General features: G+C 40.6%; 1 protein-coding gene across 3 annotated transcripts in view; it reads left to right on the top strand.

The window, feature by feature from the left end:
* Positions 1–489: 489 nt before the first annotated feature.
* The window catches only part of PTBP3 (polypyrimidine tract binding protein 3), a 57,741-nt gene continuing 37,469 nt past the window's right edge, over positions 490–20,761 (top strand). The window contains exons 1-3 of one of the 3 annotated variants that reach the window (XM_068422195.1): positions 704–760; positions 9,488–9,521; positions 10,568–10,655. In XM_068422195.1, the coding sequence (XP_068278296.1) occupies positions 10,632–10,655 (24 nt within the window). In that variant the 5' untranslated portion in view covers positions 704–760; positions 9,488–9,521; positions 10,568–10,631. Of the gene's footprint in view, positions 761–849; positions 933–9,487; positions 9,522–10,567; positions 10,656–20,761 lie in introns of those variants that run through there. The other 2 variants (XM_068422196.1, XM_068422197.1) reach the window with 2 other exon arrangements.

Here is a 20,761-nt window from a genome sequence, read left to right as displayed (position 1 = left end):
GGGCCCACCCGAAATCCCTCTTCCCCGCCAGTGGCCTGCTCTCCTCTTCTCCCCGAGCTCCCTCAGCCAGGACCCACAGGGATGGAGGGCACTGGGGCACCCCCTGAGCCACCGCCCCCCCGGCCGGCGCCGCGGCGCCCCACAGCCACGCCGGCCTCCACACGGCGCATGCGCGGCGGGGGCGGGCGGGGGCGAGGGTACGGGGGCGCCGGGCGCGAGCGCGCGCCACTTCAGCAGGGGTACGACGAGAACCGGGCTGGGCGCGCTCCCGCCGCCACGCAGGCGCGCTGGCCGGCTCCCTCCACCGGGCACCACCCCCCGCAGTGCGCCTGCGCCACTGCTCACGGAGGGGAGGGGCGGGGCGGAGCGGGGCGGGGCGGGGCGGGGGCTGTGGCACCGCCCTCCGCGCCGGCCTCTCCGCTCCCACCTCCCGCCCCCCGCCCCCGTCCCGGCCCCGGCCCCGGCCCCGGCCCCGGCCCGCCCGGGCCATGGGTGGGTTGGTACCTGCCGCCGCTGCCCTGCGCCCGGGGTCGCACTGAGGGGCGGGCGGCGGCCGTATGCCGTGGGGGCCGGCGTGCCCCCTGAGGGCTTCACCTGGCGCCCCCTGGGGCGGGGCGGGACGGGGCGCGGCCTCCGGCGGCGAGGGGCCGGCCCGGCTCCTTCCTCCTCGGAGCATCGGGCTGCTGCGCCGGGGGTGGGGAGAGGGGGGCCGAGGGAAGTACCCCCCGCCCCCGGCGGAGGGAGCGGATCGAGGGGAAAGGTGGGTGTCGGCGAGGGGCCGGGTTTCGGAGGGGCCGGGCTCGGGGTGGAGATATTGCCGCGGGCTGCTCCGCCAGGTACTGGAGGAAGGAGGAAACCAGCAGCCGGCGCCGGCCTGGAGCGGAGGGACCGGGCGCCGTCGCGGGGAACTTTGCGGTATCCGGAGTGTGCAGGTTTCTCTTCTCTTTGCTTTTTTCTTTTTTGTTTCCTCCAGCGGGGTTGGGGGCCGCAGTTTTTTCTACGCCGCTGCCGGCGGCTGCCTGTTCCCCGGCAGCGAGGGCGGTCGCCCGGCGCTGAAGTGGAAGCGGAGCGCGGGCGGCGGCTGCGGGTCGGGATGCGCCGGGCGCGGCTCGGCGGGGCTGGGGCTGGGGCTGGGGCTGGGGCTGCCCGCCCGTAACACCGCGGCGGCAGCGTTCGCCTCTCGGATGCTGCTTGCTGGCGGGGTTTTAATCCTAGTACAGAGTTACCGCTCTTACCGTGTTAAAGGCCCTCCGGCGCGCTGCTTTCCTAACGGTGGGTGAGGGTCGCGAGGAGTTTTTGGAGTTTGCAGCTTCACGTGGTAGCTTAAGTTTAGTGCCTCAAGTCTGGCGGGTGGTTGTGGCAGAAGAAACGCGGGGGTGCTGCTGTCTGCCGTGTCGCTGGTGCCTGACAGAAGTGCCTGTGTGGAAGTGAACTGATTGACATCTATTCTGCGAGGTTAATCAATAATCTGAATGATTATTCGTGTAATCCTAAATGCATTTTTATAGACCGTACTGAAGGCCTTAAGTACACGGTAAATTGTTACAGTGGTAAACTTTTTACAGTATGTAGTCCTCAGAAGATAAAATTATTTCTAGCAAGTTTGAAGTATGGTGCTCCCATTGCTGGAGCAGTGTGATGTACACTGACTTCTGTCATATGTCTTGATACAAGTTTCTTAACTTGAAACTAAGTAATGAAACCAAGTTCATTATGTACACTGCCAGCTTTCCTCACTACTTTTTAAGTGCAAACGTGGTTGCTAGTGTTTTTCCTTTGCCTATTGGCATTTCAAAATCCAAACTCTGGCAAGTGTGACCATGGTGGGAAATTTAACTGTCCCAGGAAACTAACTGTGCCTAATGTCAGCTAAGTGCTTTACTGTTTGTTTTTTTTACCATAACAGTACACATACATGAAAATGGAAATGATCACTAAAGACAGTGCTTCTAACTTCAAGCAAAGACATAGATATTATTAACAAAGCGCATCCTGTACCTCGGTGACCTGTAAAATCTTAGCTGTTCTTGAAATCTAGCAATTCTGAAACTGAAGTTAGGAAGACTTATTGTTTTTTTTTCTTTCTGATGACTCAAAGAAGTGCAGCCCAAACTTCTCTGACATCTTTTAGCACTGTTGCAGTGGAAGCCTTGATAGGGAGGCAAGAATGGTCTTGTATAAATGTTGATTAATTGAAAAGCAAATAGTGTTAGGAGGTATCTTTTTGGAGAACTTAATTCAAAAATATGAGTAATTTCGCTGTGATCAGCATTTTTTCACATTTGCTTTGAAACTACTTTTTGGAAAATTTCAAAAGAAAATTAAGGAAGTTCTCACTGGAGTAAGAATCTTCTCTTAGTCTGTCAAACGTGCTTATGAGGAACTTGTAACTTTATTTTTCTTTTAATTCATTTGAGAATACAAATTTTTTTTTCTCTTGGGTTGTGGAATTGCTATCTAAGCTGGGTGTATGGTCTCCCTATTCTCTTTCAACTAGTATGATGAGTTTATTTCGCAAACTGTTTTTTAATTTTCTTGAAGGTTTTGTTATTTCAGTTGAGAGAGGAGGGAAAAAGGGGCATGCGTCAGTTGGTGTCCTGCCTTGAAATGCTAATATTAAAGATAACTTAAGGTTGACATTCATCCTGTTTTGAGTAGAAATGGTGTAAGCAAGATGTATGTAGTTCTTAAGCTGTACAAATCTAACATCACAAAGTAGAACCTTCCTAATAAACTTGCTTGTCACAGAGTAAGGCAAAGACTAAGGGCACATTAAAGGTGAAGCAATGGAGTGTTTTTTAAGAAATTTTCTTAAGTAGAGCTTTTTAGGTGTTTCAGTAACGATACAGGTGGTTGATGATAACCGCAAGTTTCAGTACGCTCTGAGTTATTAGATGCTGCTTAGTGTGACACTTCAGGAAGGCCTGTTTTTTTTGGGTGAGTTGAGGATGCTCTTTTTTTGTTAGAGGATGCTAAGTGCTTTCTGAGAATCTGACTTGATTGGCGGATCTCCAAACTGTTAGTTGAAAATGCAAGCTGTTAAGACCGTGATTGGTTAAAACTGCCCTAGCATGAAGAATTTAAAGTAAAACAAGTTAAAACTTTTAATAAACTGGCTTGTGAGGGTTTTTTTTTTTTTTGTTAAATGGTCTTCAAAATAGGAAAAGTGAAAGAAGTAAAATTACACTTCATTGGCACTAATATGGAAATTAAATACAAGGATTAGCTTATTTCTGTGGGATACTGAGGCTAATTTAGATCCGCAGCTTATGTTTAGTGAGGATAAGGATACATAAAGGTAAGCATGGATAAGCCATTTTGTTTGAATCAGGAAGATTTTCTAGAAAGCTGTAAAAATTTCACTGTTTTGTGGCAAAGAAGTTGGCTCTTTACTTAAGATTATTTCATTTGGAGGAAAATGTGATTCAAGTTAAACTGAGTAAATACAAAGAGATTAGTAAAGGTATGAACTATAATCTTTTGTTGACTATCGAAGGCAGCCCAGATATGTATATAGATGTATATTTTTCTTTAACTGAGGTTAGTGACTTCCTTGTAGGTTAGTAAGAGGGAAAAATCAGGAACAACAGTAAACATAACAGCTGAATTTATATTTGCAAGTTAAATTCAGCCATTCAGCCACTCCAGTACCAGATTCAATCTTCAGGTTTAACAAGGCTTCTGAATTCTTCAAGAAGATGTTCAAGCTCTTAAAGAGACATCGGCCACTTGCACATTATTATCCTTAGGTTTCTGGCTCACAAACCTTTTTCAGATTTATATTCTACATAGAGTAGAATTACATAGCTTACATTTTCCTGCACATAGTTCCTTCATCAATATCTGTTTCTAACCCACTTTGAGTTATGTGCCTGTGAAAAATATCTAATGTAGGCCTAGTATGAATGAAATTATCTCTCCTTATGAGCTTGCTGTTCACTGAATAAACTTGTTTACTGTTATTGTCTGATATAATCAGAAATGGGAATCATTTGACACAATTAGAAACATAAAAATAGCAAAACAGAAATCAATCTCATAGTTTCCTTACCAGATGTCAAAAGTTTATTTATTTGATTTGGTCTATAGTCAAGAAAATTAATCTGCTTCAGTACCCTGGTGGGGAGGGGAGGGAGATCAGCAGTTAAGCATGCTGGGCCCTACGGGGGAGCATTTATCAAGTTTTCTGCTGAACTAATCCTGTGCTAGCTGAAGCATCTCTGGAAGTATTAAGTGATAAGCACAACTGTGTTTAGGTCCACTTGCTTTTAAAGGATATCCTGATTAAATATAATATTGTATGAAAACATGAGGATGAGAGTTAGTTATGTAATAAAAGTGTGGCTACAGCTGCTGTTTCAATGTACAGTTCTTAATTCTTTTCTTTTGCTCTCATTAACTCTTCCGTGTAACTGTACTCTTGCTTTCGTTTTTTCTGCTTTTGACCATTGTGTGTCACTTGTAGTTTTAATTTCATTTTGTGCTGCATAATCTTTATGGAAGACTACATTTGAGACTTTTTTTTTTTTCTCTCATTTCAGCATGTGAAAATAGAGCCTATCTTTTCAGGTCTATAGACTTTTAATTGGAGTAAGACACAGAATTTTTGACACTGTTACAGAGTGGGTAGGTGAAAAGGAAAAAGTATTTTGACTGTTCTTGTTCATATCTCTTTTCCCTGCTTTTGCTGTTTTCCTGTTAGCTACAGTTGTTCAAACTCAGGATTGGTGCCAAAAGTGCAGCACCATCCTCAGCAGCACATTTCTGCACCTCCCTTGTGGTGTAGCGATTGTCTGGTACCATGCTGCCTTGCAGTTGTTGGCAACTGCAGGGGGAGCCATGAAAACATGAGGGTGGGGAATGACTTGACTGCTTCTGCTCACTGCAGCCTTAGATCAGCTTAAACTGACCAGGAAACCACACCTTAAATTTCTGTGAAAGCCAATGGAATGAATGCTCATGTGATTCAATAATCTAACCATTATCTTTGCAATTAACTTTCTTAACCACGCTGTACTACAAGTAATTTAGCTTGCTGCCATTCTTATTCATTAAAAGACATTGTGTATTACAGTGGCATTTGAAGTCAAGGAGAAGACAGATCATTCTTTCTCAATAGTGAGTACCAGAAGCAAAGGAATCAAAATAATGTTTGCATACTTACACTCTGTGCAAGTGTGCATACCTCACACAAGTGCACAAGTGTACGGTGGGGTCAGTACTCCTTACTAGGATCTTACCATTTAAACAGATCATTACTGTCTCTTGGGACGTGGGTTGCATTAACGATGGGGATAAGGATGATCCAAAAACCGTTAGGGTATAGGCAGAAAACAAATCTTACCATGTCTTCTGGCTTGGGATCAGACCATGTGGAGAAATCAGGGACTGGTAACCCTTTTCTTGTCTTTAGGTGGCACGGTAGCTACATGTGCAGTGGCACGTGAGAAGGATGTGAAATAACTTCCATGCGTAATGAAGAGCAGGCCACTGCAGCTCTGTTTGGCTGCACCTTGCAGTGATTTGGTTAAGAGTATCTCTCCAACTTTTGATTCTTCCTTACTAGGTAATTCCTAGACTGCAATACTTTGAAAAAGGCCATAGACATTTTTAAAGGGAGGATTCGAAGCACATTCTTGCACTTGTCCAGGGTGACTTGAAGGGCTGCATTTGAGTGTGTAAACTACGCTTCAACCCTTTGAGATACAGTCTCCCATATCTTAAAGTTTTTTTCAGCCTGAATGATTCTATGATTCTATATGCCTTCAGCCTTTTAGCCATAACATCTTCTATGCTAGAAACATTTACAATAGTGTTTGGCAGTCAGCATGAAATGCGTGTTGCCACAGTGACCCCAAAGACCACAGCAAATTAAACGAATGTAGCATCTGAGTATTTTACTGACTTGTAACATTGCCAGGTGACTTAGTTTAATTTGTAAATTACGTATAATCCCTCTTGGTTTTGTTAGTCCTTCTTTTCCTACCTAGTTTTACTTGACTTGATTAGGATTTTCTTTCCAGTTCCATTTCTGTGTGTTTTTTGGTTGTTAATTTTCCCATTTTACTACCCACTGTGGTGCATTAATTTTCTTACTCTTTTTTTTGATTTTTCAGTTCACCTGTTCCTATTTTCTAGTCTCTAATTTCTCTTTCTTGCTCCATGTATACAGACAAGCTATTTGTTCTAATTGTGCGTTACCAGGAAAGTTATTCTAGCTTCATGTCTGTTCCTTTCCCCTTGTTTTGGATACTTGTCCTTTCCCAAAATACAGTCAGTTTGAAATCTGTAATGATTTTTTTGTAAAGTTATTCAGTGCATAGCGTAAGATGTTGGATGTGGTGGAAGCCGTAGTGCAAAACTTAGTTTCTGTGTAGGAAACTTATTGATCTCTAAAGTAGGTGATCTGTTCATTTTTCGTTTGGTTCTGTCAGTGCTAGCAAACTTGTTTCTGTGTGATAAAGCTTGGTAGAGGTATAGAAAAGCTTGCTCTCCTTATAAAACTGGTCAGTTTCAAAAGATGAGTACACACTGCAGATATCCACAGTCTGTGGAAGTTTAAGTTTTTTAATTTATAATTTTTTTCCCTTGGTCTTTCTCCTCCAGACAACCAAGTATTTATAGGGATGGGGTACCAAAGTGTGAGTGAAGGGATGGGTGGCAAAGCTACATCTATTGTCCAGTCTTATAGGTCAACGTAATGCATGAGCTAAAGTAGTGATTAAAGGAAATGTCAATGAGTATAGGCATCACTTCCTGATAAAATAAATTAGTGTCTATTAATTCTATGCAGTTCTAGATTTTGGTGTTTTACAGATTAAAAGCAGCTATCTTGCTTCAGAAACTGAGTTGTCTGAATTGTCATTAGTTTGGAAGTGTTGCATAAGTCTGTCACTGAAGAAGACTGTTTGTACAGAATAAAAGGAAATTATATATAAACTTGCTTTATCCACTATTACATTCCTTTCAATTTATTGAAATAGAGCTTGTGTATGTGCAATAGCTTGAACATAACTCTTCATTGCTAAGTCTTATCTGCAGGATCCCATAACATACTTTATGTAAGGAAATTAGTTTGCTAACAGCACTGCTAATGGCAATTCGTCTTACCATCATGTAAAATAAGTCTCAAGTGTACGTGTGTATATTTATATGTATATACACTAATGGGAGTTCTATGTAAATGCAAAGATCATTCAGTCTATGCTGTGTACCCCTGTTGCCTCTGCTCTCTGTTCTTGCTTTTGCTGTCTAATCATTGCTCTCTGTAGGGCTGAGGACTGAACAGTAATAACATAAATACTGTAGAATGATGTAGAATCATCAAGGAACAAGATTATGATTCCCTAGGAATTTTTTATTTTTGAGAACTTTGTTTTGGAGCCATAGGGTTCATCTGTTTTGTGTACAAAATTGACATTTTTAGTGCACGCTCGTGACGAGTGTATCTAGTGTGTTGTGAACGATGTTCTCTTGGAGGAGCTCTTTATCATGGTACTATTTCCTGTTTCAGTGTGTACCTTAAAAGATAGGGAGAGGGACTCATAACACATGACAATAAAAAGAGCCAGGTCTCAGCAGGATCCAGAGTTCTCAAAGCATGCAGTCCAAAGACTAGATTAAAACTGTTCTAATGAGGGTTGGTAACTTCATGTTTAACCAAAGCAATCTAATTTAAAACTGTAGACCACCCAAAGGTGGTAACTCATTTAGTTAGCAGTATTTTATAAAACAGAGAATATTAACTGGATGCATGGATTTAAATATTAATAAAATTCAGGAGTTCTATTTGCTTCATAGGTTTTCTTCTCAGAATTGTGTTTCTCCCATAGTTGGTTGCATGTTTGTAAGCAAAAGGGTAGGGTTAAAAGTAAAGAAGTCATGCTTAACAGTAAAATGATTTTACTGTTAAATCAATTGACAGTATACTTTCATCAGGGAAAATTATTATTTTGACAACTAACTTGTGTGCTCTATTGAGAACTGGAAGAAATTGACTGTTAGAGGTTGTCTTATAGTGAAGTAAAACTGAAGGGAAAAGTTCATTTTGCGTGACTGGTGATGTTTAGGAGAGGGAATAAGAGAGGAGAAGAGCTCGTCCATATATACTGAAAAGGTGGAGTGTTCACTTAAACAAAAGATGTAGGCTTTCTGGATACAGGGGCGAATGTAAACAGAAACAGGAGTATATTAATGCTGTGCTGTCTCCTGTGTCTCCAGACAGTCTGAGATTATGACTTTGCCCTGATTTATATAATTAGTGTATTAATACTGAAGCTGTAATCTAAAGGATGATTCTTACAGTGGCTAGTTTATTACTAATTGTTCCAATAGATGAAGCAGAGTTGGGATGAGGAGCAGAGACCATTGCATGAGAAAGTGTCGTGCAGTGAGAAACTGATAAGAAACATGGCTAAGGAAGTGGGGAGGAAACAAAACACAGATGAGACAAAAAGGACAAGAACTGTGGGTATGATAGGTGTGACCATGTTCTTCCTGCATACAACACTATTCTCCTAGAAAATATTAAATACTAGTTGAAAATTCAGCTTGTGAATAAAAGTATTCTGCTCTATTGTTGAGCTTGATGTAAATCTTTCATCTATTAGGACAAGAGCTTATTCAAGTAATACTTAATTTATGTGATGCACATCATCATGCAGACTTTTATTACTTTCCAACCACTTGACTTCAAGTATGCAATTCTTGGAGCTTTTAGTCCTGGAGGTATGTGATTGAGAATATGAATCTTCCTTTTAAAAAAATAAAAAAAATCTGGCTTTCATTGTAGAGAAAAGCTTTAAATGTGAAGCTGAAAATTAAATACTCAAAATGCAAACAATCCAAAACATGTCTTTAGAGTGTCATGGTTGAGAATGGGAATATTTTTCTTTTTTTAGAAAGGCTCTGAAAATTTGTAAGTTAGAAAAAGTAGTTTCATGCTTTTAAATTGAACGATTGATCAGTTTAGACACAAATATTTTTGGTAGCTTCCTATGAACCCATGCTGGTTTTTGGATGCATGGGAAGCCAGAATTTTTTCCCCAAAATAGTATTTTCTTAACCTAACTAATGTATATTTAGTTCTGCAGAACAATATAAGTCGAAGTAACAAAACTAGATGTCTTTCATGCTACAAGATAGAGCTGCTGATAAACACCGCATCCTGGAATCCTGTTTATGCATCTTTCTGTTTTCAGAAGGATCTAGGGTTAGACATGAAAGGTAAAAAGGGTGTGGGTGTGTTTCATATAGAAATTTTGCAGAAATTTTGTTGATTGCAATTGTGATCCTGCCAGTTATTTTCTTTTTTTCTCCATGCTGTACATTGTTAAACTATTTCCTTTGCAAGAGGAAAAAAAAAATCCACAGCTCATCACATTTTTACGTTTATAACAATTTTTTTTTCTTCCTTTAATCCATTTACCATTACCTTTGCAATAATTTGCTAACGTGTTCCATTTTCTCTCTTCTTTTTTTCATACAGTGGTGTTACAGATCTCTTAGCAGTCAGGTTTAAGGTAGGAATCTCTTTATAGCCTTTCACATACACTTGTTACTACTTTTATTATAACCCTTCCTGGTTTTTGCTGATACCATATTGATAGTCATAAGCCTCATGGTTTTCTTCTGTTTGTCTTAGCTGTATTTCTTTCTCAATTTCAACCATTGATAATAACAAATTATAAATCAGACGGTCCAGTTATGACACTTCTGTACTTTATAAGGCTATGTAAATTTTCTTCTGACCAGATTGAAAAGAGACATCTTACTGGTGGTTTATTTAGGTTACTAGATGCTTACATCATGTAAACATCTTCTGACTTCTGCATGGTAAAGTGTAAAACAGCACAAAACTATGCACAGTATGACATCATACAGATATATTTGTGACTTCAAGCAAAAAGCCTTAAGTTTAAAGCAAAATATCTTCTCACTGTACAGGACTTCATTCTGTATAGTGTTTATTTACAGACATGCTCACCCATTCAATTACTTATTAAGAATTAGGATGAAAATTTTTAGTAAGGATTGTGTTGAGTGTCCTACTGATTGTTTGAAAAAGGAATATATTTGAAAGGAATATATTGAAGTAACTTTCTCTTGAAACAAACAACCTGTGTTAACTCATGAAGAAAACTTAAATTTCGATCTTCACATGCTTAAAGGTTAAACTAACTAGGAATCATAGACTTTAATCTTTATTGCTAGTAAAGTTTGTATTTAAACTATCAGAAAACAAAATTATTTGTAGCATCAATAGGTGATGATGCTACAAAGAAAAGCTGTCATCTTTTTTTTGATGCACAGTTTCAAAGGAAGCTCTGCTTCTATGTCATGCTGCCTGCTTGGTCTCTGGAGCATTCAAAGTTGTATATGGATGAATTTAAGGGCTTCATGGTAAGTGAAGGTATTTCATACTTTAACAATGAAAATGCTTGGTTTATGTTCATTTAAAAACTTAATTAGTCACACTAATTTTACAGCTCCTGATAATCACATGCTCAAGGTTGCTTTTGTTGATGGTAGTTTATTTTACTACTTTGCTTTTCTCGCTCCGCTGCAGCCTCTCCCAGTGACCTAATTTAGTTGAGCAGTCTGGACACCATTTGTTAGAAGGAAGAACCTAGATGAGAAGAAAAACTTCTGCGATAGTGAGTATTTAGAAAGGCATGATTGATACAAGAAGCCTGTAATTTCTCTCATAAGTTAATTATTTACTTCCTGGCATCTGCAAATTGCATATTGATGGGACATACACAATTTCAAGAGGAAAGTACTATTTTCTTAGGTTCTTGCCCTGTATCTAGCAAAGTATATAGTGTTATGGTGTTCTGACCTGTGGAGTCTGGTCGTGATGTCTGTTTTGCACTTTCTGCATCAAACTGCAGATTTGATGCACTGGGCAATGGTGTATTTTATTTTAAATTTTGAAGTAATCATTCTTAAATGTGACAGCTGGAAGTATAAAGATGTCTGTACATCTGGATGCAGACTTAGCATTCTGAAAATTTTTTTCTCTTTATTAATAAGAGAAATGTAGTCATAAAAGTCTGTGAAGTGTCATTTTATTGTTCAGTTTATGTAAACAGCGAACTGTTAGACTGATACCTACGTTTGGCTCATGCCAACTTCCGCTGTGAACTCCTGTGATACAGCAGGTTGTAATTCAGTTCTGCACCATGTCCTCATTCGAATGTAAACTTCTTTGATGTAGAAATGGTGTAATTTGTAATTTTCACTTCTCTTGCTTACTCACATTTGTGCAAACTTAGTGAAGCAATAGTTGGACCTTACACTTTACTATGCTTATTCACAGACCTTAGTGTGGTTAGGGAGAGGCAAACGTCTTTGATATTGTGGTGCTCATTTAGCAGTTCTTCTAGTGTAGAAAGCAGAAACCTTTTTGGTTTGCTGCAATAACAGAGGTGGTGTTCTCTCTAAATGGGAATGTGCCTCAATAAATTTGAGAAATTAACTTTTAAACTTTTTTTAGTTGCTTTAAGAATGAATAGGCTATACTAGTACATTGGGAAAGGAAATAACAGACACATGCAAGTTATTATTCTGACTTTCAGATTAATTATTTTCAAATTAATCTATTTAGTTTTATTGAAAGCAGAATTAGTGTGTGAAGTGTTGCGTAAGGAGTGTGGAAAAGGCTTTTGGTGATAAGTCTGTTCCTCCAGGAGTCTCATGCAAATTACTAAGTGTTCCAAAGTCATATTTAGTAATAAATTATTCTTAAAATGGAAATGCTGAAGTGCACAGGATTCACTTGTTTTATTACATAAATGCAACCTGTCAGGGAGGGGAGAACAACCTGTATTAAAAACTGATCTGCAGATCACTTTGTGACTTTAACATTGTTATTTTTGAGAATACTTCAATTTGATTGATTTTTTTGATTGTTTGGTTCCCCATATGTAGTCTTATATCCCAAATACATTAGGCAAATCATTATTTACCTTACAGAAGAGAAAACAAATGAAAGAGTTCTGTGGAATACCCTAGTGGTGGTGTTCTCCTCCTCCCACACTTACACAATTTTGCAGACCTTAAGGGGCAGAGAATTTAGTGTTTGTGTCATCATATAAATCAGAGGTGTGTACTGTATGATACTTCGAGGTTTAGAACACCTTGAGAGTTGAAGGTTCTATATAAAATGTCAGGGATCTTTGTTCAGGAGCATTAGAGACTATGAAATTCCTTGTGCTGGTAGTCTGCATGGAGTTTTCTTCATTTGAGCTCAAGCTAACATGCTGAATCCGTTTTGCTTGATATTTTAATTTACTAGGGTAGCTATGCAGTTCTCTGAAAACAGTTAACTCTTTTAATGTGAATAAATACTTTCAGCTGAAAAGTTAAATGGCTCAGGGAATATGATTTCTCAGCTTTTTATCAATTATTATTACTTTTCATGTTACAAAAAGTGGGAATGGTGCTTTTCATAATTGAAAAAGTTGCTTAATAACTTTTTACATTAATTCAACTGTCCAATATAAGTCTACATATATATTTGAAGCCGTTATAAGCAAAGGCCAAAGCAGACTATTGGATGTGAAAAACACCGAGCTTCACTCTTAAATTTGTAAAGACAACTGCAGTGTAACGTCCAGGAGAAAGGGAGAAAGAGGATTAGCTTGGGATGACCAAGTAAACCGGTAAACTCGAGATACCAAACCCACTTTCTAGCACATATAGGCACTACCACAGAAGGTAGAAGAGGCAGAATTTGGTTTCTGTACGTAGCCTTCCGTTCCATGTTTGAGCCCAGCACAGAGCCCACCAGGTTATCTGGCAGGATATCATCATTGGGAGAGAAGGATGTGAAGTATCTTTCCTGGGGATGCGCCTCTGGCCTCCAGTTTGACAAACTATCATTTTAATGCATTTAATAATCAAACTAGTTTTTATTGTAATATGGGGCACTTTGACAGGTAGATTTAGAGTGCTAAACAAGAATTTAACTTTTAGGAATTCTCTTCAAGGGAGAGTAGTCATTAATAGTTTATAATCATTGAAAATTGACAGTGCCTTTATATAAAATGGAATATTTTGTTAATGTTTTCTTTCCTGTCTGATAGCTTAGTTAAATGTTGAAATTGTGGAAAAAGTATCTTAGTTGATTTCTTCTCAAGTAGTCTCAAGTCATTGAAATGCTTGTGAGTTTTCATGCCATGTGTTATTTGTTTATATGCACTTGTACTTGCAATGAAGGAATATTGCAAGGTTTTTTGTGTAAGAATTGTAAAATGTGATAAATATGAAGCAGCTTTGGGATGTAACTACAAGTGTAGTTCAGAGAAAAGAGGACTTCCCTGTAGTAGCCATCTGCTTGTAATAATCTGTGTAGGAGTTTTAAGGTGATAAATAGATGTGATTTTCCTTAAGCAGATTTCCTAGCATTTCAGCGTCAGTACTGCTTAGTTTCTCTGGATCGCCTGTTCATGAGCCGCAGTTGCCGCATGTCTCGGCCTACTGAGCTGACATCACTTTAGCAATTACAGTGATGTTGGATGCCCACAGTTTGACCTCCCTTATGTTGCTACATAGTTGTTAAGGATGGGACTTCTGTTAGATTAAGCACAATCAGGCAGGGGTTAGGAAAAAAGAAGGTGTACTTCAGGCCAAACAATTTACATAGGAATATTTGCCCATTGACTCACTACACCAATACACAAGTAACAGCTTGAAGAGGTCCACCAACCAGTAAAGATCAAACAATCCAGAAGATGCTCTTCCTTTATAAGTGTCATCCATCTCATCCTGAAGGGGCGAGGTACTGTCCTCTCACTTTAGGGAGGCCTGACCATGGAGGACCTCCAGGGACATCTGGCCTGGAACCGACACGCTCAGCCTTGATCCTTCTGATGCCCACTGCTCCTTTTAGCAAGGAAGGGGGAAGTAGGCAGAACCACTTTTCTGTAACATTGTAGTGTTACTTGCATTAATAATCACTCTTCCACAGAGGTAAAAAAAAAGCCACATTCACTGACATGAATCCAGTTATTGCACACTAATTAATGCCAGTGTTTAGTCTGTCCTGACCTAAACCATGCCATTACTAAAAAGCTGGTGTCAGATACAGGATTGGAAGGAGGTTTTGCAAAAAGAGGATTGTACAGCAAGTGCTGTCTGAATGTCCACGATGCCGAGACCACTTATAGCTGCCAGATTAGTTCTCTGCGTGTAATCTTGAGGAGCCAGGGGTATGGCAGGAAGTGTGCTTAGTGCTTATATGTGAGGTATGCTAGTAGTGTATATAATGGGTGCTATATGTATGATAACACTAGCTGCTATTAAGTATGATGGGTCAATATTGGATGTAGGATAACACTTACTCCTACTTGATACGGTGTTTTAATTATGTATATAGGATAGCACCAACATCTTGAAACACATAAAACAGTAACAAGTGGAGTTTAGTTTTTCCCTTCCAGGTTTTCTGTCATCATTCAGCAGCTCCCAGTATACAGCCAGTGTAGCAAATCCTCCTTACACTGCCTGGGGCATCTGTGATGTGAGACTGTGCTTCCTGGGGGGAGGAGGGGAGGAGCAGTGTGTGTTCCTTAAGGAGCAGTTTGAAGAAAGAGGAGCCAAGGCTGTGTGGCTGCGCTCTGAGCAGTGTATCTTAACTTTTTCTCTCCTGGCATTCATCTGAAGAGGTTGTTTCTTGCTACAGATTCTACTAGACTGGGAGAAGGGTTCAAAAGTTGCAAAAAACACTAATGATGTGAGAAACTGAAACCACATAACCCTTAAATAGTGATCTAAAGACTGATTATAAATGAGGAGTAGAGGAAAACCAACTACCTTGATGATTACAATGCTGGGATGTGTGTGTGCCAGTAGCTTAGAGCTGTATAACTAGAAGGCATAGTGGCTGGGGTCTATGTCCAATGACAGTCATGGATGGGCAAGGAGTTGGCCACCAGGGAATGTGAATCCAAGCAGCAAGAAAGGCATTGTCAGACCCCTGAGTGCACTAAAAGGTCATAATGACCCTAATGAGCCTCGCCTCGGGCTTCCACCCACACCCTCTGCCCACGGGCTCTATTTCAGCCCAGGCCCAGGCCTTCAGACACTGCGCAGGCTATGTCCTATGTGTGCCTGTTTGCAGCTCCATCACAGCCGTGCTTGTGGCTGGCTGAGAACCTTGTTGATCCAGACCCTGACCCACAGACTGACTTGCGGCTTGTCCTGGGTCCTGCCTTGTTGCTGTGGAATTGCACAGCAATCACTGGATTGTATCTGGTGCTGATTATGCTCACTGGACCTGATCTTGACTTGATTTCCTAGATTAACTGTGGGCTTGCCTTGCCACTATGGACTTGTTGAAGGATCTGTACTTGCACTTGTACCCAGCTCCCATCCCTGCACTTATCCTGCTTGCCTCATTTGGATGCTGTGGGATAGGACACTACTTTGCTGGCCTTCTTACTGATCCTGGCTCCTCATGCTTTGTGGGGGAGCTGGCCCTTGTCATTTCATGACCAGAGAGCTGCTAAGCCACAACAGACTGAGGAAGGCCTCACACCATCAGTCCTACCAGCATAAGATTACTCCTACACCCCTCTGCAAGAAGTGGATTTGGTAAACATCCAATAGGGAAGGTTCTGCCCCCAGCCAGCTGGGGATGATGGTGTTATAGGGGATAATGGAATTTACTGGACTGTGAGTCTGGTGGCCTGGCACACATTCACCCAGAGAACGTCAGGCTTTGGTGGACACAGGGGTTTAATGCACCCTGTTCCCTTTTACACTGAATGGAAAGGTGCAAGTCATCATCAGAGGAATCACCAGAGGCCTGTGAAAGCTCTGTGTGGTAGAAACCCGACTCAGACTTACTAAAAGAAACTGGAAGCACCACAAAATGGGGATGAGTCTGGTGACCCTTGCATCCTGGGCATTGCTGCTTCAAGGAATGGACATGCTAAGGACCCTTAAGGACATCATAGGCATTTGCCATAGCTGCTGTGGATATGAGTGAGAACACCACTTTGCTGTCTCAACTGCCTGTCATTGCAGGAGTAGAGTCAGTAGTGTGCTGCTACAGGTGTCACCTCCATCAATGCCAGCTGGCAACAATACCAAACTAACAGGTAAATTGGTCTGTTGCATAAGATACTCAGCCTGTCCCATAAATTATCTTACCATGTAAGTAGAATATCAAGGAATAGTTACTTGAACCTGTTCACCCTTAGCAGCCTTTTCTGGCCAGTACAAAGCCCAACATGGATTGGAGATTAACCATGGACTATAGAGGTCTGAACGAGATAGCAGCACCCTTGAGTGCATATACCAGTATGCTAGAACTGCAGTATGGACTCAAAGCAAAAAAAGAAAAAAAAATACTGCCTGGTGTGTGACCATTGACTTAGCTAATGTTTTTTTTTGTCAATTCCTGGGGCCCCTGAGTGTAAACTGCAGCTTGCCTTTCCTGGAGGGGAGCACAGTACACCTGGAACCACCTGCCATGGGGATGGAAGCATAGTTCCAGCGTCTGGAACTTAGCAAATTATTTGGAGGACAGTGCCCCAGATCTCTTGCAGTGTGTGGATGGCATGATAGGACAGGGAAACACTGCCCAAGGGGTGGATAACAAGAGTGGTTGAAGTTGAATCAAAGAGGAATAAAGTGAAGGGACTTGCAGGACTAGAAATACAGTTTCTGTGTGTCAAATAGCAACGTGGCCACCACTGTCTTCATACTGACATGATTAATAAGATTGTGGCAATGGTTCCACCAATGAACATAAAAGGAAACAAATTTTATTTGGAATGGTAGGGTTTTGGTGAATATACATACCCAGATAAAGTCAGCTCATGAACCCACTGTTCCAAGTCACCAGGAAAAAAGCCCACACTTGAGTGGCGCCCAAGCAGCAACAGACCTTTGACCAAATAAAGCAATAAATTGCACATGCCATTGTGCTGAGCCCTGTCAGAATGGATCCAAATGTCTGAAATACACTATACACAACCAGTAGGTGACCAGTCAAACCAGTGGAGTTTATGGCAGAAAGCACACAGAGAGACAGGAGTATTCCTTGACTTGTGGAGCCAAGGCTGCTCTTGACATGAGAAAACTATATGCTAACAGAAAAAGGAATATGAGGGAATCTGGGCAGCATCTGCAGTGATAGGGGATGGAATCACAACTGCAGCTGGCACCTTGGCTTCTGGTACTGATGCTGAAAGGAGAAATGCCCTCAACTCATCATGTGGCAAGTTCTACCTGCCCTGATGAACAGCCCTGCTTACCCAATGGAATCAGATGGGGAAACAGGGACATCCAGGCATTGTAGAAGAGCTGATAAAATGGCCCAAAAATCATGATTATGGAGTCTAATCCAAGGTATTACCCCATGCTCAAGAAACTCTGGAATATGACAAGCTAATATGCCCTCTACATAGATAGTTCTTGTCATATTATTGGCAGTTAGAGAAGATGGAAAGGTGCTCTTTGGAATCCCATTCAGCAGGTGGTAGAAATGCATGAAGGTGAAGGACAGTCAGATCAGTTCTTGGAAGTCCAAGCCGTAAGACTGACCACTGATGTATTGTTACAGAGGAAGCAGCCCAAGGTATGCTTGTATACTGATGCTTGAATGGTTGCCATTGCCCTTTGGGTCTGGCTCACACACTGGAAGCAAGAATTGGCAGAGATGAGGAAAGCTAATGTGAATGGCTGACTTGTGGAGAAAAATCACATGGGATTTGGAAAAAACTTGGTGCGCAGGTGCAACGTGACAATGCCTATATTTCAAAGGGAAGAGCCCACTGGAAAACAAATTGACAACTATCAAGAGGACCAGGCAGTACAGATCACCACAGTCAACAAAGACCTGGGCTGGGAGTATAAATGGGAACTACTTGTATCTTGAAGGGCTCACAGAACAGCATCCTCCAAAGCTAAGCGGGATTAAAGACACGAATCACAAAGGCATTAGGGTACCTAGACATTCGCCAGGAGGTAGAAATCAAAGTGCTGCGTTGGCACGGGAATATACTTGAGACTGCTCACGGCATAGGCACTGCAGCTGAGCCACAGTTAAGATGTATTCTCTCGTTGGAGTCCAAATGCTAATGCTTTTTTCTACCTCCTTGCTCTCTCCATTGTTATACTGTTGGGAACACTTGTAATCTTAACCATGGCTGTTACAGTCTTGTATATAAAGATCGGAAACTGTTGCAGAAAGTGTTAATTTAAGATGCAAGTAGCTTCCTACTACTTACTGTCAGATGAATGAGTGCTACTGAGGTGTCAAGTAGTGGTGAAATGTGCCTTGGCCTGCTGAGCTGACATTACCCAAGTAATTAGGGTGATGTTGCAGGCCTGTAAGTCTGACCTTCTAGTACACACAGCAAGGAAGGGAGAAGTAGCAAAAAGCACTTTTCTGTAGTGTTCTGTAGAACACCACATTTTGTAGTGTTCTTTGCATTAATAATCACTCTTTCACAGAGGGAATATAAAAACCAGTTGTGTGCTAATTAATGTGTTTAATCTGTCCTGACCTAAATTGTGATGCCATAGAACTTTTAAGTCTGTGTTTTATGAAGCTGAAACTGTTACCAGTTTACTCTGAGACCATGTGATACCATCTGTTTTTTTAAGGTTTTGGTTTTGGTAAATATGTTGAAAATTGTGTTAGTATTCTGGCGAGGGGAGAAGTGTGGTTTTCCCACATATCATACCATGAAAAACAACTTAGCATTTATTAAAATGGTCCCTTACAATCATTGCAGCGTTGAAACTGCATTTTATGAAAATAATGAGATAAATATGCATGTATTGTGTAAGTAGACAAAACCTTATCTGTAAACATTTTCTGGCCTTGTGTGTATCCCTGTATCCTCTAGTCCTGCCATCTGTTTCACAAGGTCAAAACTAATAAGGAATGCCTAAGGAAAGCATGTCCCAGAAATATAAAGGTTTGTTACTTGCAGCTTCGTTTCTGCATTCATATAACCTTATTCTGTAGAGTAACTGCCGTAAGATTTGGGAAGGCTGTCTAGAAGTCAGTGAATTGTGCAGTGAATTTTGCTATAGGCATACATTATTTGATTATTGGTCTTAGTCTCCTCCTAAAAGGAAGTTTGACATTCAGAATGTGTTATTTTAAAATGTCTAGCTTAAATCATGATTAAAATTACTTTTTCTTGTCCACAGATGAATTGTTTTAAAGACAAATGTCATTTATACTATTCCTTTACTTAGATGTTGAATTTCATTGTGTGATATAAGTCATTACTGTGAAGGATGCACTGTAGTAACACGTTTACTTAAGTGTTTAATGTGTTCATATCTAATGTTTATTCTTGCTTTTGGATATGTATCGTGGCTTTTTCTACTTCAGTTAACTTGTGTTTGTGTGCACATATATTTCTATGGTTCTGGGAGAATATTTTGAGAAAATATTCTTGTATGCTTGTTTTCTTCTTAAAATTCTTTCTTGGGCATCACCTGTTAGAAGTGTTAGGTGTTTTTAGACTGATCTAATATGTACATTCTCATATTTTCAGTTTACATAGGAACTGGAATGTTGACAAAGTGATCAAATACTTTAATTTTTAAATAGTTCTTAGTTAAACAGAGCAACTTTCAAATCTGTTGAATATACATGAACCAAACTGAGTTAGCGTTAGGAGATCTTTTTTCAGCAACGATTTGTTCTTGTTTGTTTGATTGCTTCTTTTGATAGAGACAGTCCAGTTCGGGGATTACTCACTAGCTTTGCCTAAAGTGACATACGAATGCATAAAAGTAGATAAAGCATGGGAAGAGTATAGGCATGTTGGAAGTTGAGCCTGGCACAAATAAGTTATGCTAAAGTTGGTGATGGTGGAGAGTGTTAATGTGAAAGACTGAGGTGACAAGTAAACCTGCGTATGCAAGCAAAGTCTTACGAATACAGAATGCAGTGTAGATATACTGCTCCAAGAGACAGGCTCAATAGGAAAGTAAAGCTATAATAATTAGATTTTATGTGTGAGTTCTTAAAATCTCCCAAACATGACCTGGTATTCATGATACTTTATAAAGTTTGTACCTTTGACAGTATTTTCCTCTAAATATACTCCTGTAAAAGTCATAGTAGAAAAAGGAAACAGAAGTTTTTATGCTATTGAGAGATGGCAGACTAGGAGAGGCTGAAGCCTGGTATTAACTTGTCTGGTTACATCTCCCTAAAACTACGATGTCTTGTCTCCACCTAAATTTTACAGTTGGATGGTGCTAGTTTTCCTGTGAATAAAAATGCAGAGTCTGTTTCTTTAAAGAATGGTTAGAAGTAGGCAAGTAAATGATGCAAGTATTACAGTTGTTAAGCTCTTTTTGGAAGAAATCAATTACAGACCGACTGTAAATATCTCTTCCTTGGAGAAAAATAGACATTAGTAACTAATTTTTAACAAGTAACTCTACTTGCTGTCTCTACTGTGGGAAGTGTTACGTATGTTGTGACCTCTTTGTTATTAAATCTAAGCCAATACAGACAAAGCTTCTTCCCCTTTCATTGCTTCTTACTCTGGCTTTTGCACCATGTCACCGATAGGATATGTTTCCATGAAGGACATTTAGCAGTTTTAATGATGCTGAAAATGTGAAGTCTTGACCAAGTCTCTTCTCTGTTACTCTGACCTCCAGATCCACCTCATCTGAGGAGGCTAGGCTGGTGTTGTTTGGTTTTTGTTGTTGGTGTTTGTTTTTTTTTTTTTAAAAAAAAAGTGGGGTTTGGATGGGAGTTTGTCTTTTG

The sequence above is a fragment of the Nyctibius grandis genome, chromosome Z (assembly GCF_013368605.1).
Source record: "Nyctibius grandis isolate bNycGra1 chromosome Z, bNycGra1.pri, whole genome shotgun sequence".
In the NCBI taxonomy this organism is placed as follows: domain Eukaryota; kingdom Metazoa; phylum Chordata; class Aves; order Nyctibiiformes; family Nyctibiidae; genus Nyctibius; species Nyctibius grandis.
Note: the sequence above shows the minus strand (reverse complement) of the source record. Positions and strands in the feature narration are given on the sequence as shown.